At 37.0% G+C, this 18,229-nt stretch overlaps 1 protein-coding gene across 1 annotated transcript in view; it reads left to right on the forward strand.

Annotated features, from left to right (window-relative positions):
- The first annotated feature begins 2,849 nt into the window (after positions 1–2,849).
- LOC138715799 (mitochondrial sodium/calcium exchanger protein-like) overlaps positions 2,850–18,229 on the forward strand; it is a 51,867-nt gene continuing 36,487 nt past the window's right edge. Inside the window, exons 1-4 of the mRNA XM_069848884.1 lie at positions 2,850–3,041; positions 7,446–7,498; positions 11,552–11,712; positions 16,503–16,670. Of these exons, the coding sequence (XP_069704985.1) occupies positions 11,604–11,712; positions 16,503–16,670 (277 nt within the window). The 5' untranslated portion in view covers positions 2,850–3,041; positions 7,446–7,498; positions 11,552–11,603. The remainder of the gene's footprint in view (positions 3,042–7,445; positions 7,499–11,551; positions 11,713–16,502; positions 16,671–18,229) is intronic.

Below are 18,229 nucleotides of genomic sequence, written 5' to 3' on the forward strand. Positions count from 1 at the left end.
CTGGAGGCTGGATATATACGTAATAATAAGGCAAAAGAGAATATTAATTTCATTTTGAATCTTGCGTACACCACTTTTAACACTTGAATATAATTAATTGATGAACTAGTGGACTTACTCGTGTTAAATATGAAATATCTGTCCGGCTTACAGCTGTTTCAGTGCTTCACGCACCATCATCAGAGCCTACTAGATCGCGGCGTCATCTCGAACTTCTCTGCCTGTTAGGAGGGTGTGTTTTATTGTTGGAAGGCATTGAATTGTGGAGTCGAATAGTGTGTGTGTAATGAAATTGATCTGTGTGTTGAGGATTTGATCGGGGTGTGTTTTACTGTGTTTGTATATTTCATATTGTTCCAGTGTGTTGAGTTTTTGGTTCTTGGGTTGTGTGTGTAGGATTTCCATGTCCGTATTTATGTTATTGTATGTGTGGTTAGTATTGGTTATGTGATCGGCGTATGTAGATGTATTGTGTCCTCTGGTTATAGCTTTAATGTGTTCTTTGTAGCATGTTTGGAATGATCTGCCTGTCTGTCCTATCTAGAACTTGTCGCAACTATTACATTTGAGTTTGTATACACAACACATCTAACCACCCCATACAACACAAACCTGCTGCATTTAGGACAATGGTACACAGATTACTCAACATACCCATGAGCCAACAACACTACAATGAAGAAGTGAACACAATCAAATACATAGCACAAGAAAATGGATACAATCCAAATATAATAGACAATATCATAAGGAAGACAAAACAAAAACTTAACAAAAACAAAAATACACAAAACACAACACAAACACAAGAACACAAGAAATACATCACACTAACATATGAAAACAAAAACACACATAAGATCGCATCTTCATTCAGGAAACAGAAATACAACATAACATACAGAACAGAAAAAACATTACAAAGACATCTCAACACACAAACAACACAAACAAATAAATACGACCACACAGGTGTATACAAAATCAAATGTAATAGTTCGACAAGTTCTACATAGGACAGACAGGCAGATCATTCCAAACATGCTACAAAGAACACATTAAAGCTATAACCAGAGGACACAATACATCTACATACGCCGATCACATAACCAATACTAACCATACATACAATAACATAAATACGGACATAGAAATCCTACACACACAACCCAAGAACCAAAAACTCAACACACTGGAACAATATGAAATATACAGACACACTAAAACACATCCCGATCAAATCCTCAACACACAGATCAATTTCAGTACACACACACTATTCGACTCCACAATTCAACACCTTCCAACAATAAAACACACCCTCCTAACAGGCAGAGAAGTTCGAGATGACGCCGCGATCTAGTAGGCTCTGATGATGGTGCGTGAAGCACTGAAACAGCTGTAAGCCGGACAGATATTTCATATTTAACACGAGTAAGTCCACTAGTTCATCAATTAATTATATTAATTTCGTTATATTAACTCGATAAGATTCTACAACATTAAGTATGTGAAAAGACAATAAAAATTTTGTCATTAAGTTTCAAGGGAATAGAGAATCCATTTGACGCAGCATTACAATAGCAGTGTGGGAGGAGAGGAAAGATCCCTTGTGGCCTGGCTCTGCGAGCCACTGCAGCAAGATATGGGTTTTAAACAGCGGCAGTTTCCCTCTGCTTCCCTTCACCTCTCTACCCCCTGACCAAGCAAGACACACTCTCTATGAGCTGACCACCCTGCAGATCCCAGGACGACTTTGAATGCAGTGTCAATTCCAATACAGTCGACGCGCAAAAAGATTATGCATAAGATAATAGTACATATTCCCGGCCAGATGAAATATAAAGCAATTTACCAATAAAAGCTGTAACAATTCTTCCACAAATTAAAATAAATATGTGTATATGGCAAATAGCGCGCTCTGGAATAACAATGACTGATTTGTCGGCATTTCTGGCGCAAAGGATTGTGGTATTCTGGATATCCATGGACATTTATGAGAATGTGGAGGCCTCTGGCGTACAAAATAGAAAGTAGGCTACAATGCGAGTACAACAAACTAATAGAAGCAATAATGTATTATCTGGTGCTGAAGTAGTTTTCATACTGAAGTTACAGTGTATACATCAAGGCTTCTATACACTCAAGTTTAGAAGCCTCGTGTATACATCAGTAATTTCGAAGAAAAACAATAGAATGTCACGAGTGACTGTTTGCATTGTTATTTGTATCCATGGAAGTGAAGAATGGCTAGGATGTGGCTCTGTAAGTTGTCTGTTCTTTTATTTGCCATCTGCGTTATTCCTGCAGCAAACTGTGATGAAGGAAACATAACATATGAGCTGGCTCCCCACGGCATTTTGGAGAAGGTAACATATTTATGGTGCATTGTGGGTAACACCATCAGTCTCATTCTGCGTGAAATTGCAGACTTTAGATAGCAGATAGGCCTAAACTATGAAAAGCTTTTTATGTGAGGTTATTAAAACCTTCAGTATTGGTCGATGAAGATCTTGTTAGAGTTTGGAACACAATAATATAAGTCCATGTTGAATCTTTCGTACACTACTTTTAACACTTGAATATAAATAATTGATTAAATGGCGATCTTACTCGTGTTAATTATGTAAGCATGTGCGGCTTACAGCTGTTTCAGTGCTTCTTCACACCATCCTCAGAGCCTACAGAGTATTATTATTATTATTATTATTATTATTATTCATTTTCATAGAATATTGCTGCTTGTTGGAAGTATAATTATATTTTTGCTGAATTTTTATTAAAAAACTGATGAAACTATAATCATAGTTCGGTGGTGGGTGGAAAGTTTTCAAGGACGGTAATTTCGGTCCAACTCAAGTTCGCACCATGTGCAGGACTCGTGCTACTATATTCACCATGTGGACTTCGAGCAACGCTGCCAGTTCGTGACGGACACGCAGGACTGCATCGACACTGATGACTCCTTCATCCTGTACACACGCATCCTATTCTGCTACTTCAGGACCGAGCTGCTGTTGTACTTGGGCGCCTTCATCCTGGTGAGATCAGATACATCTACTACAGCTCCTCGTGTTCCTTTTACCTCCCCTTTCTCTTTTAATTTATCTTTTCCTGTCTAGTACTTACTTTCTGTTACTTCTTTCCACTTTACAACTTTCTGTTTATTTTCCTTTCTTCTTTTTATCCTCTTTCCTTTGTTCTCTCTCTGGACATTCAATTCAAACTGTATTATAAAAATGTTGTAGTGAAATAACGAAGAATATTCGGATACATTATGAGCACGATTTGTGTATTTTTACAATAAGAAATAACATCGGAATATGTATGGTAAGACTTTCCTGTGTTAAACTTCAACGTACCTCGTTTACATGTTTGGACCTATTTATGGGTCATCTTCAGAACTGATCGTTGTTGGTTTTGGCGCCACTTCTTCTGTTTCCTGTGAGGGCAACTCAAACAAGCTGCATTCCGAACAATGGTACACAGACTACTCAACATACCAATGAACCAACAGGATTACAACAAAGAGCTAAACACAATCAAATACATAGCACAAGAAAACGGATACAACCCCAACATAATAGACAACATAATACGTAAGACAAAACATAAGAATACAACACAAACACAAGTACACAAAAAATACATCACACTAACATATGAAAACAAAAACACACACAAAATTGCAACCTCATTCAAGAAATTAAACTACAACATCGCATACAGAACAAATAACACTCTACAAAAACATCTCAACACACAAACAAACAAATACAACCACACAGGCGTATACAGACTCAAATGTAACACCTGCAACAACTTCTACATAGGACAGAAGGCAGATCGTTTCAAACACGTTACAAAGAACACATCACAGCCATAACAAAATTACAAAACACCTTCACATATGCAGAACACATCACAAATGCTAACTACACCTAAAGAGACATCAACACAGACATGGAAATACTGCACATCCAACCAAAAAGCCAGAAACTAAACACACTAGAACAATATGAAATATACAGACGCACAAAAACAAACCCCAATGAAATTCTCAACACACAACTCAATTTCAGAACACATACACTCTTTGACTCCACTTTACACCACACGAACACACCCTCACAGAAAACAAAACAAGAGGTGCCAAGACCAACAACGACCAGTTCTGAAGATGACCCGTAAATAGGTCGAAACATGTAAACGAGGTACGTTGAAGTTTAACACAGGAAAGTCTTATCATACATATTCCGAAGTGATACAGTGTTAAAAGTTGTGTAATCAAGATGTATAAGAAATAACAACTTCATAGTTACAGACATAGCATGCATTATTACAGTAAGAAACCTGCTGCATAATGGAATATCATTTCAGTTGATTTTGTATTATGTTTTAGTTGGGTTGCTGTTTACGTCCTGTTTTCACTTCCGTATAGCAATATTGGTGATGCTATAACCGTGTGTGTGTGTGTAATTTTAGTAAAGGTCGTTAATAATGCAAGATGAACATATTTTCCTCACTTCATGACGCTGTCACGTATCAAGTATATTGTGCTGGCAGACTTCGTTATTTCAAACTTGGGGCATACTATGTCTCATTGATTCCACTCCCCTTCTTCCCGTCATGCACCTCTTCTTACAGAGTTTTCCTCATCCATTCTTTTTTCCTAGGCTCCTCATTGTTAGCATCTGCCAAAAATAGTAAATTAGTAATTGGTCTTAACCCTTTTGTGTATTAAAAGAATTGTAAATGCTGGAATTAACTTTTTTGTAATGCTTTTTTTTTTCTTGTATTTGGGAAATAATTTCCAATTAACTTAATATACTGTGTCTCAGGAACCTTGCAGTCACTTGTACTGTTTGGTATGAAGAACAATAGGCCTATTGTAATTCGAGCTTTTTCTTGTTATAAATAAATAAATAAATGAGTGAATAAATAAATGGGTGATTAAGTAACTAAGTGAATAAGTAAGCAAGTAAGTAAATAAATGAGTACAGTCTGAGCACAGCTCTGAAAGCTTGTGGTATGAGGAAGTGGGGTGCAGCATGACCAACAAGGGAGTGTGTGTGGGTATTCCCTCTGTAGTACAAACATTAGCCGTTTATCGGTTTCATGCCACGTTCCTGCTGTGGCATACATTTTTAGCTTAGTGTAGTACAGTCTTAGTCATCACTCCCCTATCAGTTCCACGCCACATTCCTGTCGCAGTTTCAGAGCTGCTGTTCAGACTATAAATGCTCAGATGGATGGGTGGATGAATGAAATGGATAGATGGATTGGATGAATTGAATGGATGGATAGATGGATTGAATGAATGGATTGGATGGGTGGGTGGGTGGATTCAATGAATGGATGGATGCATGGGTGAGTGGATTGAATGGATGGATGCATGGGTGAGTGGATTGAATGGATGGATGGGTGGATTGAATGGATGGATGGGTGGGTGGGTGAACTGGATGGAAAGGTGGGTGAACTAGATGGGTGGGTGGGTGAACTGGATGGATGGGTGGGTGAACTGGATGGATGGGTGGATTGAATGGATGGATGGGTGGGAGAACTGGATGGATGGGTGGGTGAACTGGATAGATGGGTGAGTGAACTGGATGGATGGATGGATGGGTGGGTGGGTGAACTGGATGGATGGGTGGGTCAACTGGATGGATGGGTGGGTGAACTGGATGGATGGGTGGGTGAATTGGATGGATGGGTGGGTGAACTAGATGGGTGGGTGGGTGAACTAGATGGATGGATGGGTGGGGGTGAACTGGATGGATGGGTGGGTGAACTAGATGGATGGATGGGTGGGTGAACTGGATGGATGGGTGGGTGAACTAGATGGGTGGGTGAACTGGATGGATGGGTGAACTGGATGGATGGGTGGGTGGGTGAACTGGATGGGTGGGTGGGTGGGTGAACTGGATGGATGGGTGGGTGGGTGAACTGGATGGATCGGTGGGTGAACTGGATGGATGGGTGGGTGAACTGGATGGATGGGTGGATGGGTGAACTGGATGGATGGGTGCGTGAATTGGATGGATGGGTGGGTGGGTGAACTGGATAGATGGTTGGGTGAACTAGATGGGTGGGTGGGTGAACTGGATGGGTGGGTGAACTAGATGGGTGGGTGAACTGGATGGATGGGTGGGTGGGTGGGTGAACTAAATGGGTGGGTGAACTGGATGGATGGGTGGGTGAACTAGATGGGTGGGTGGGTGAACTAGATGGATGGGTGGGTGGGTGAACTGGATGGATGGGTGGGTGAACTAGATGGGTGGGTGGGTGAACTAGATGGATGAGTGGGTGGGTGAACTGGATGGATGGGTGGGTGAACTAGATGGGTGGGTGGGTGAACTGGATGGATGGGTGGGTGGGTGAACTAGATGGGTGGGTGGGTGAACTGGATGGATGGGTGGGTGGGTGAACTGGATGGTTGGGTGGGTGAACTAGATGGATGGGTGGGTGAACTGGATGGATGGGTGGGTGGGTGAACTGGATGGATCGGTGGGTGAACTGGATGGATGGGTAGGTGAACTAGATGGGTGGGTGGGTGAACTGGATGGATGGGTGTGTGAACTAGATGGATGGGTGGGTGGGTGAACTGGATGGATCGGTGGGTGGGTGAACTGGATGGATGGGTGGGTGGGTGAACTGGATGGATGGGTGGGTGAACTAGATGGATGGGTGGGTGAACTAGATAGGTGGGTGGGTGAACTGGATGGATGGGTGGGTGAACTAGATGGATGGATGGGTGGGTGAACTAGATGAATGGATGGATGGGTGGGTGAACTAGATGGATGGGCGGGTGGGTGAACTAGATGGATGGGTGGGTGGGTGAACTGGATGGATGGGTGGGTGAACTAGATGGATGGGTGGGTGGGTGAACTGGATGGGTGGATGGGTGGATGGGTGGGTGAACTGGATGGATGGATGGGTGGGTGAACTGGATGGATAAATGGGTGGGTGAACTGGATGGATAAATGGGTGGTTGAACTGGATGGATGGATAGGTAGGTGAACTGGATTGATGGATGGGTGGGTGAACTGGATGGATGGATGGATGGATGGATGGATGAATGAGTCATCAGTAGACCTTGGATTTTAGGGTAAATGTCTATTTTTGTTTTCTAGAGGGATAGACTAAAAGAGTTAAATATCTTCACGTTTTCCATGAAATATGAACGTCGGGGGAAGTTGTTTCACTGGTGCCTAAAATGCCTATTTTTCATTTTTTGGTAGGATTAAGTCTGCCTGTAACCCACTAGACTCGGAGTAATTCAGCTATTTGTGCCCCATGATAAGGTTGCTGTTTCTCATTGGTTGGATACTGGCCAAAGTCTTATTCTGTATTTGAAGAATGCTATTGCTGTTCAGTGGACAATGCTTGCACGCAATTAGACATAATCCTTGCAGTGCAGGACTGTTCGTTGTTTCTGTTTCCAGTTTGTGTGGCTGCTGTGTTTGTTCCTCGTGCTTGGAGTAACAGCAGACACGTTGTAAGTACGCCATCTCTTACGAAATTTAAATTTCTGCTCTATAGTCCCGTCACTCTAATTTCCGACAGCCAATCGCGTTGCAGGTCGGCTACATTTAAACGTGTGCGTCTTGTGATTCGCTGATTCATTTCTTAAGGCTCGATAAATACTTAATATAATCGCCCGCCATTTTAGCTCTTTCGTTGGCATTCGCAGAAAGCACACGAAGACGTTATTTGCCGCTCAATTATTTGCTGAATTACATTGCTTTGATTTATTATCATAGGAGCTACGACATGATAATGTTTAACGGTGTGACAAATAGATTCCTGGTATGGTAGCTCGTCAACGGAAGAACAAAAATGGCGAACGATACTACCTACCTAGACTTTATAGAGCCTTCACTTTCTAAGACGTAAGCAAAGAGGTGGAGTCACGCCGGAAATAACAGCGTCGGGACTATAGTATTGTTACTGCTTTTCTTTTATTTTACCAGTTGTTTAATCTTTTATGAGTATATACATGATAATATTGGTTATTATTTTGTATACAATAACACACAGGGCATGGTGATAATTTACTTATTGCAAGTTGAACAGCTAGATATATAAACATCTTCTTAAAATTATAGAGAAATGGAAAAGGTTATCACTTTTCAGGCTTGCCACCTCTCCTGATTTCGACTTTGTTGTCCTGCATCCCACCATGATGTCAGTTGGGATGCTAATTGTCCTATTTTTGCTACTTTCATAATTTAGTCATTAAAGTAATTTTCCCCATTTTATCTATGTGATTTGTTTTTATGTTTAAATATAGCGCTAATGGCTTCACTGCCAAAGCCCAGCATTGTATAACAACAACATGTTTAAATATTACTCTTTATGGCAGATGCAAAACTGGCTGCAATGTTGTAAAATCATTAGAAAGTTTTTTTTTTTTACGAAAATATGAAAATGCTATTTTCTGTCTTTACAAGAACTTCGATTTCTCTGAAAACAACACTCTACGGAAACTTGCATCATTGTCATTAAGATGAAACGATCTAATTTCTTTCAAAAACATTCAAGAATCATCTACTGCACGGGGAGTCAGTGTCAGTTTGGATGCTCTGTATGTAGACTATACAGTGGCGTAACAGAACCAAGAAACATTATATTTATACTAATGAACTATTAATGTGTCTCATGAAGTTTTTTGCAATACTTGCTGTCTTCCGACTTACTTCGTGATGTGCTGTAGGAATTTTATTTCATTCCTTCATATATGTTACTAAGTTGATAAAGTTAGTTCGTCTGTGTACATTATTGTACTAAGTTTTACGATACCGAGACAAGATTAGTATTTTATGTTTCGTGTAAAACAGTAGGTAACTATTAAAGGTTTAAAAAAATTGGAACTTACGAGTAAAGAATCACCAAATTTTGTCTCTACTTCTAAAAAATGAAAGGTGACAACTCTGTCACTTCTGTACGAAATTTTCTATTCTTGTAAGCTATTAGAATAAATGTTTGTTGTCATGTCTTGTTTTGCTGGAACTCTTTTGGAGAGTGTATGTTTTCCGTAAATTGTTGCATATTTTTATTTGTACTATCATGGCTGTAAATATAAAAAGAAATAATTTAACACAGAATAACAAAATAATTTAACACAGAATCAGAAGTGAAAAGTAATGCTAAAATTGAAGATGCAAAAATGATAACCGCATAAAGATTACTATTGATCAAAGCGGGAATTTACAAAAATTTTTACTAGAATACCATACCAGTACTTACCCATCTGTTGATGGCACTATTGTAGTGAAAAAATTCATAAAATAGATGCAGATATGTAAATATTGTCCTTTGCAGGAGTTTCATTTTTAATTTTATGCTCGACCATGCTGAAATGTAGTAATTCTACACCCGGTAGCAGCCCTTTAATGGACCTCATTAAAGTACACCTATTCATTAAAATTCAGGTGTTCCACCAATCAGAAATCACCATTGTAGCAATATGAAAGCGCAAGTATCGATTATTCTTGGATATGCAATCGAAAGACAACTAGTGAAACGTCACAGAGGCTGGAAATCGAATACTGTCGCTGAAGGTTATGTTCTGTTACTATAATAATTAGCGTTAATTGTAAATAATATTCAAATAAATTCAATTTGCCATCTCGTTTTTCAATGTCTAAATCAATTTCATGGTTATATCAAAATTAATCTTTATTTTACTCTCTCGATTATATCAAGGTCAATGACATTTGTTTCTAGGAAAAAATCAATACTTTCGCGTCTGTGCACATCTCACAATTTACGAGATATTGCACATGGTCAGTTCCGCTCTCCAGTTAGATAAGAATAACATGAATACTTATGAATAATTTGAAGTTAGAAATATGGTCGAGCATAAAAAGTCGTATGAAACTTAGCTATAATGGTAATCAAGACGCTCATATGAAAATTATGAAACTTGCTTGCGCTCGTTTAATAAACATACTCGCGTCTTAATTACTACCATTATAGGCACGTTGCATAATGTACTATATTGCATTCTATAGATCTTGCATCAGTATTCTACCTTTGAGATGTAGGACAAGTAAAAAATGTCCATTGCAGTAGTGGCAGATGGAGGATTGCCGAATAAGATATCGATTGTGTCAAATGTCATTTGCTTAAAGTAATATTCCTGACTAGCCGTACCTGTGCGCTCCGCTGCACCCGTTAGAAATAAATATAAAGTAATTACATAATTAAAATAGGACGTTTGATCCAGGGAACATTCGTGTTTGATAGAAGGATAAATCGTTTAATATGTTACTTAATTGAAATTGTATTTAAATAATTAAAATTCCATCATTTTGGTCCAGAGACACTCATTTGGTGCAATGACAATTCCTTTAACCTGTTTCTTAATTTTTATTACATGCAACCATAGTTTAATGAAGATTGACATCATTTAGATTTAATGTGTATATTTTATTTTACTTGTTATATGTTTCCATTGAATTATGGTAATAACTTAATTTTAACCCTTGTTTTCTACGTATTCAGTAAATGGCGCTTGGCCCACTATGGTTCTGAACCCTTCAAATAACTTAAATTATATTATATAATATTACATATTATATTATATTATATCATATCATATTATATCATATCATATCATATCATATCATATCATATCATATCATATCATATCATATCATGTCATGTCATATCATATCATATCATATCATATCATATCAGAAGTTACTGTAATAACATTATAGCATTATGTCCATCTAGAGAAACTACACTTTCCAATGGTGAAATAATAATTAATTATACAAATTGGTTAATTTAGCTTCCGATATTACTTCATACAAACACAGAAACATTTTCTGTAGGCTATCTTTCATAGCATTCGATTGTTGCTGTCCAAGGCCCCTTATAGACGAAGTCATTTGTTTTTTAATTCATTACACGGCCTTAGATGGCATTTATTTTAATTTTAAAACTCATTTATCTCATTAAATATCACTCCTATCAAAATTTTTCAAGGAATAAAACTTATCGCAAATTATTTTTAAAGAAACTTTTGTTATGTAACATTTTTCACAAAAATCAATAATAAGCGAGATATTTCGATTTATTTAATTCAGGCCCCCTTATAATCCCCCTTTTAAATAATGTATTTTGAATGCCATATAGCCTAAAATCTAAGTTACAACGAGCTTAATTTATATTCCAATTTTCATAGAAATCCGTTCATCCATTATCGCGTGAAAAGGTAACAAACATACAGACAGACATACAAACAAAAATTTCAAAAATGCGATTTTCGGTTTCAGGGTGGTTAATTATATATGTTAGGACCAATTATTTTTGGAAAATCGAAAATTACCAGAAAAATTTCGGCTACAGATTTATTATTAGTATAGATTGTGATGCTGTTACCCTTTTCTGCTACCAGTTGTTTAGGGCACAGTCATCACTTACTTCCCTCCCACAATAAAACTGACAGCTCGTGGTACGGTATAAACTGCGAATAGCATGAGATGACGTTGAAAAAACTGAGGTTATCATTTGTAATGCCTCGTCGTATGTTTGCCAGCTTCTGCCCATCTCTGGCTGTGCTGGCGGCAGCACTCAAGTTGTCTGAGAACATGGCCGGTGTGACAGTTCTGGCATTTGGCAATGGCGCCCCTGACATCTTCACAACGATACGAGGTGTGGATATTGGCAACACTGAGCTTGTCTACAATGAGATCATGGGTGAGTGCTTTGTGTTGCCGGCATTCGGAAATGATTTTCTAGTTTAGGAAACTGCAAAATGTAGGCAGTTGGTTCTAAAGTTTCAGCATGCTGTTCTAAAGTTTAGAAATATCAAAATATCGCAGGATATAGCTTGAACAATGCAATTTATTAGCATGTTATTATTTTTTGAATATGACACACTTCAAGTGATCCCCTCGGTATCTATGGTTTGTTGCAATCTTAACCATAAATTAGAATTATGATGTGCATGGCAAATACAGAATCCAGGGCTCCCTACTTTTTACTAAGTTTTCATATTCTATTAAAGTATGAAAGATTATGTGAGAGTGTTAGGTAAAATTGAAGACATCAAAATCGCAAAGAAAAATGTTAGATGCTGCAAGAGATCTCATACAAAATATAAAGCAACCCTGGAAAAACAAAGAGAACAAAAGAACAGAAATAAGGAAGTGAAAAAGGCAAAATATGAAGAAGTAGTGCAATGGTGGGCTTCTGTTTACTTTGAATAGTTGGTATAAATAGTAAGTAAACAATGCTTAAACAATTAAGTTTTACCCTGCTGTCGAAAGTATGATAGGGTCGATTGTCTCTTGGGTGAGGTGGTACAAAACAAAACACTCCACATAAATAATCAACTATCTGCTTACATTTATTAATTAACACTTCTGGAAATTGGAAAATGAACAAAAAGTCTGCAGTAGAAATACAGTCACCGATACTTCACCAATGCATCGAAACTGGCTTGCCACTAAAGGTCACTGAACTGGCATTCACCATTACACACACTAGTAACCCCATCTATATCCACACATTGTAAATATAAGTAACTTGCTAGACAAGTCCAAACTTGTCGGATGTGGCAGAAAGCACTAATACGAAACCAAACACAACCAATGTAATATACACTTGACGAATGCCAGCTTATTCTTGAATTACCTAATACTCGGTATGAAATCAAATATACTTCTACTAATCACAATAAACTTACAATTACTGACGTATAAAAACCTGTTATGATCCCTGGTAGGCCAGTCTCGAAACCAAACAACAATGGTCTCTCTTCAACTCTCATGCCTCCGTTATCACACAGCACACCACACCACAGCTCGGCCACGTTTCTGCCTGTAGTAAGACACAATGCCCAATCGAGCCCTGACTACAGCAGTACACATCCCTGCCCAGACTGGGTTATCCGTGATCCCATCACAAATAGTCGCTAAACAAAACCCCTCAGCTCTCCATGGCTCTTCAAGCAGTCTCCCCCAAACTGCACCGCGTCAAGCATCCCTCTCAGGATAACCGACGCTAATTAATAATTAATGTGAATAGGGCCAATGAAAATCTAAAACCCATGTCACGTGATAATTTAAATTCGCTCCTTATATGTGAGAAGTAAGAGACCATGAATGGCGGAAAGAAGAACAGCCATCTATGAAAAGGAAGAATGAGACCTAAAATGGCGGATAGGATGCCATCTATGAGAAGTAAGGGTAACTAACCACAGAAAAATGACATAAATAAGGAATAAAAAAGAAAAGAAAGAAAGAAACAGAGAGTGCCGAAACTAAAACGTCACAGTAGCTATCAAGAATAATAATGAAAAATAAGCAAAACCAGAGAAGAAAACTGCTGAGAACCATCTGGAAGAAGGGAAGGAAAAGCTACAGATGCCATTAAAGAGGAAAGATTTTGCTAAAGTTTTACTAGCTTCAGAAATGATAGACACATCTGCTAAAAGCTGCAGAAAATTAATGTAGTTTTGGAGAAAAAAGAGAAAAAATAAAATTATTTGAAAATCTAATTTCAGCTGAACTTTATATCAATGCTAAAAAAATTTATTTTTGTACGTCTTGTTTGTTTTTACTATAGATGTGCATTATATGTATTTTAAGTTATATTTTTCTTGTAATTTGTGAGGTTGATTTAGTTCTTGAAATTGTAAAAATGTTAAGGTAAATATTTAGGAATTGAAATTTTTTAGAATTCTATTAAACTGAACGAAATTAATTCAGTATTGTTACTTGCTTACTAATAACATTTCTTCTAATGGCATTAGACTCACTCTGAAGTAGCTTCTTGAATCGCGTGTATGCGGTATGTGGGGGTCCCCATGAGGCTTTAAATAAATATTATAATGAAATACTGCCCATAGTACTTTTTCCTTCAAAATTTGTCACACTTTTTCTTCTCGAGATGTGGGAGCCCTGAGAATCTTCTAAACCTGTTTACACGAGATTACAAATTATGACCTTGCCAAGTTTATATGAAGGGCAAGGAGAAAGACAGGAAATATCACAGAACAGTACTATTGAGAAAATCATGTTTTAATACCTGTACAGCCACTGGTGTAGCTCAGGCAGTAGTGTGTTTGCCTGCTGATCCGGAATTGCACCCGGGTGTGTGTTCGATTTCCACTTGGGCTGATTACCTGTTTTGGTTTTTTCCGAGGTTTTCCCCAACCGTAAGGCGAATGTCGGGTAATCTATGGCGAATCCTCGGACTCATCTCACCAAATATCATCTCGCTATCACCAATTTCACCAATGCTAAATGACCCGATAGTCGATACAGCGTCGTTAAATAATCAAGTAAAAACAACTGTAACATTCATGGTTTTTAGCCAATGCACCTAATGTTTAATATTGCCTTATACAGATTAAACCCTTTGTGATTGTTCGGTTGTGTAGTTCCAGTTGCCATCAATAGAATGAGCTGTACATCATAAAGTCGCTAGAAATGGACAGTTCTGTTTTCTCCCTTCACCCTTCATGTATACTCCAATTTCATGTTAGTGAAATAACATCTTGGTAACCATAGTTTTAGGTCACAATACACGACTATGAAACAAGAAACAAGTTAACATAGAAGTTCTAAATACAGTACAGTTCCGATTATCAGGATCGTTTTCTTTTAATTACACTAGTGTACATATTAGTACTGTGAACAGTAACAAAGTTTTTTGAAGTCAATTACATACTGTACTGTATTATGAATGAAAACTCGTTTATTATGTACATGCGAGTAACATCTTCCTACATTACTGGATCTGGCCTTTGTCCCTTTAAGACTGCAGGATCAAAAACCACATAGCGCTCTCACCCTCTGTATTATCCAGATTTTTGCTTATGGGTGAATATTCTGAAATGAGTAAATGTATGTCCCGGCTGATTTAAGGAGTTTCTTGAAAATGTTAACTGATTACGTTTGCGTTTAATTAACTAACTCGCACATGTTTTGGTTGGAAACAAAGTATAAAAGGATTAATTTTAAAATTTATAATTAAAAAATAACGTCCAAACGTCAAAATGTAACTACGATCCCTATGTCCCCAACTACATTTTACTCTGTTTTACAAAGTTTTTCTCGGAATGTTTCGATTTGATTTTATTTCCTCGGCCAAGATTATAAAAATAAATAGTTAAAATACTTATGAAAGACAGGAATTCTTGTTTGTTTAATTATGAAAGGACACAACTTTAACGTAAAGTTTGTCCCCAAAAATGTCGTAACGCTGGTCCCTCGAAATAAAAGAGCTATACAAAAGACAATTTTGCTTCATGTGGTAAATTTTAACGGTTGGTAGTGATGAGAGGTCAACATGGCGCCAGTTGAAAAACTTTTCGTCCATTATCGTTAATTTATTTTATTGGAAAATACAAAAATCATCAATGATGACTGAATGTTATGTTTTCTATTGGTAACACTGGTCCCAGGTGGCATTAAATATAGTTTGTATATACTAAACTTTCGTAGTATATGCAAAACATTACAATGTTTGTCGACTAAAAAATCTAACCTCCATGATATTTTTAACGATTTATTTTGTCAGAACTATTGCGGAAATTATACTAATTTGTAACAATGGTCCCTGTAACAACATCGGTCCCTTTATTGTGGGATGAAGTTTCATTTAACATAAAATTATTAAGTACTGGTGTATAAAGTAACTTCGAATATTATTTCATGTGATTGTTTATAGGAAAGAAAAAAGTCTGATGATGAAAGTAGGAAATATGAAAGGGAGAAGATACGTAGGCAGAGGGCAAATATGACTCAAGAGGAGTTGCAGAAAAAAAGGGACTATGGCAAAGAATATAAAAAAAAAAAGAAAGAAAATAGCAGATATGACCGATCGTGAAAAAAGAAATGTTCGAAGACAAGTGAAATCTGAAGTACAGAAGTTTAGAAGATACCTTAAACAATGGGCTGTAAGGGAAAGATAACAACAATCCCTTGGCTTTTTTTTTTAAATTAGAAAGTCTCACATAAAAATTTTTTTTAAGCTCAACTGATACCAGAATCTTCAATAAAAGGAGCAAATGTAACCAGTGTGAGAAAAAAGTACACAATTTAATATAATATATTTTTTCCAGTTTTGTTATTCATATTTGCCCATTTCAGAATATTCACCCTTATCCAGATTGCTCTTGGCTTGTATAGTCTGGATAATGGAGATTCTAATGTATTAGACTTCCTAAAACAGCCACCAGTTATAAAAACCTACGTATTAAGTTCTTTAATGCACTACCTCTTGCAGCAAATAAAGATTAAAATAATCATTAAAAAGTGTTTAAAGAAAAAGTCATTTTACTGTGAAGAATTTCTAGATTATAATAAATCTCACAAAGGTTTTTAGACCTTAATTTTATTATTTATTATGTAAGTGTCATTACATTACCGGTACACTTGTTTATTGTAACTTGTGTTGTACAAAATGTATATTAAACTGTATTTGACAAAGTCTATTGCATGTTGACGACTGAATACAGTTACGAAGATTGCTTACAGGGGGCGGTCTGTTTGTGACGCTGTTCGTTGTGGGCATGCTGTGCGTGAAGACGCCCTTCAGGCTGGAGGGCAGATTGTTCCTCAGGGACTGCTCCTTCTACATCATTGCTGTGGGGTGGAGCTTCTGGTGCTTGAAGCAAGACACCGTCAGCTTATGGCAGTCCCTCAGTAAGTTATAGGCCTGCACAGCATCTGATTCTGAAACAGAACATTTGTTTAAAGCATGACTGGCTTGTCTTTAACATTTGCTTATATAATTTGAACTGGTAATGGAAATTACGGGAAAACGGCTGAATGGATTTTAATAAATAACCCCTCATTTTGAAGCTTGGAACTCAAAGTTTTTCAGAAAAATAGTAGTTTTCAGTGAAATGTCAATTTTTCAACATAATTTTCCTATTTTCCAAAATCCATCTGTCGTCAGTTTTGAGAACTAGCTAATTGCATTTCAGAATAAAACAAAACACACACTACAGTAAACAATATTACACGAAGGCCATGATCTGCAAGAATGCTGACATATTTAGAGCTCAAATTAAATTGGTTATTAAAAACCTAACTTACTAAAAATAATTTACAGGTTCGATTCTGTGGTGTGTAATTTTCTGGGTACAGCTGTGTATTGGATATTAAAAACTACAAAACTTGAGGTGGTTTGATGACATTATTACCATTAGAAATGAAATATTATTGTAGTTAATGCCATGATGTGACTATTTTTCATTAATTATACATATTAATGCTATTGATGATATGAAAGTGAAACGTTTTGGGGTTATATAAGTAGATGTAGAGAATAACTTAAATTAGATTTTGATTTCTATATTTTACTGAGTGGCGGCTGTATAGTATATATACGAGTAGTATATGTTACTGAAGGCTATAAAACTTAAGTAAGATAATAATATTAGTAAAAATCAAATATTTTTATAGTTATTAATCAAGTGGGGTTGGGTCTTCTTCATATATTTAATGGCGGTGTGGTGTAGATATTTATATGCGTGGTTCTCTTCAGTATTGGCTCGAGAGAGAGTATCTTTCATTATTATGGAAGCAAATAACTTTCAGAATGTCTGGTATTCTTCATTGAAAATAAATCTGAAAAATGTTTATTTGAACGTCTAATGAACTTAGTTTGCTGCATTTGCTGCACAAGCCACTAGTATTATTTTATTCCTGCTTCTCTTTTCCTTTCGTGAACAAGCTGCTGTTAGTGTTACATGAGCTGCAACATCATTGTTGTGCAAGCAGCGGCATAGAGCAAGAAGGGAGTTGACATGCCATCTGTTTTTCTAGGACAGGACATACAGATTTAACATTGTTATAAGAAACTAATATATAAAAGCAGTGAAGAAATAACTTAATCATAAGCTATGCATAGAAATTAGCAGGTTTCGGCAATTTGTAAGACAAGAGAACATCGTTTATGGTCATGTTCGGATTTTTATTGTAGTATCCCTCAGTTGCTCGCATTTTCGAATTAATCATCAAATAATGTTGTAATTTATTGCTAGAGCACGTTATTTCATTGTAGTGTTTTGAAATGAACATGGAAATATAATGAAAGCTCTATAACTTACATAAACTATGAAGAACATACCTAGTTGATTCAGTATTTCCCCAATCTCACGCCATACGTTCTCTTTGTATAATACTAGTGGCTTGTGCAGCAAATGCTGCTAACTAAGTTCATTAGAAGTTCAAATTAAATTTTTACAAATTTATTT

This window comes from Periplaneta americana, chromosome 15, assembly GCF_040183065.1.
Source record: "Periplaneta americana isolate PAMFEO1 chromosome 15, P.americana_PAMFEO1_priV1, whole genome shotgun sequence".
In the NCBI taxonomy this organism is placed as follows: domain Eukaryota; kingdom Metazoa; phylum Arthropoda; class Insecta; order Blattodea; family Blattidae; genus Periplaneta; species Periplaneta americana.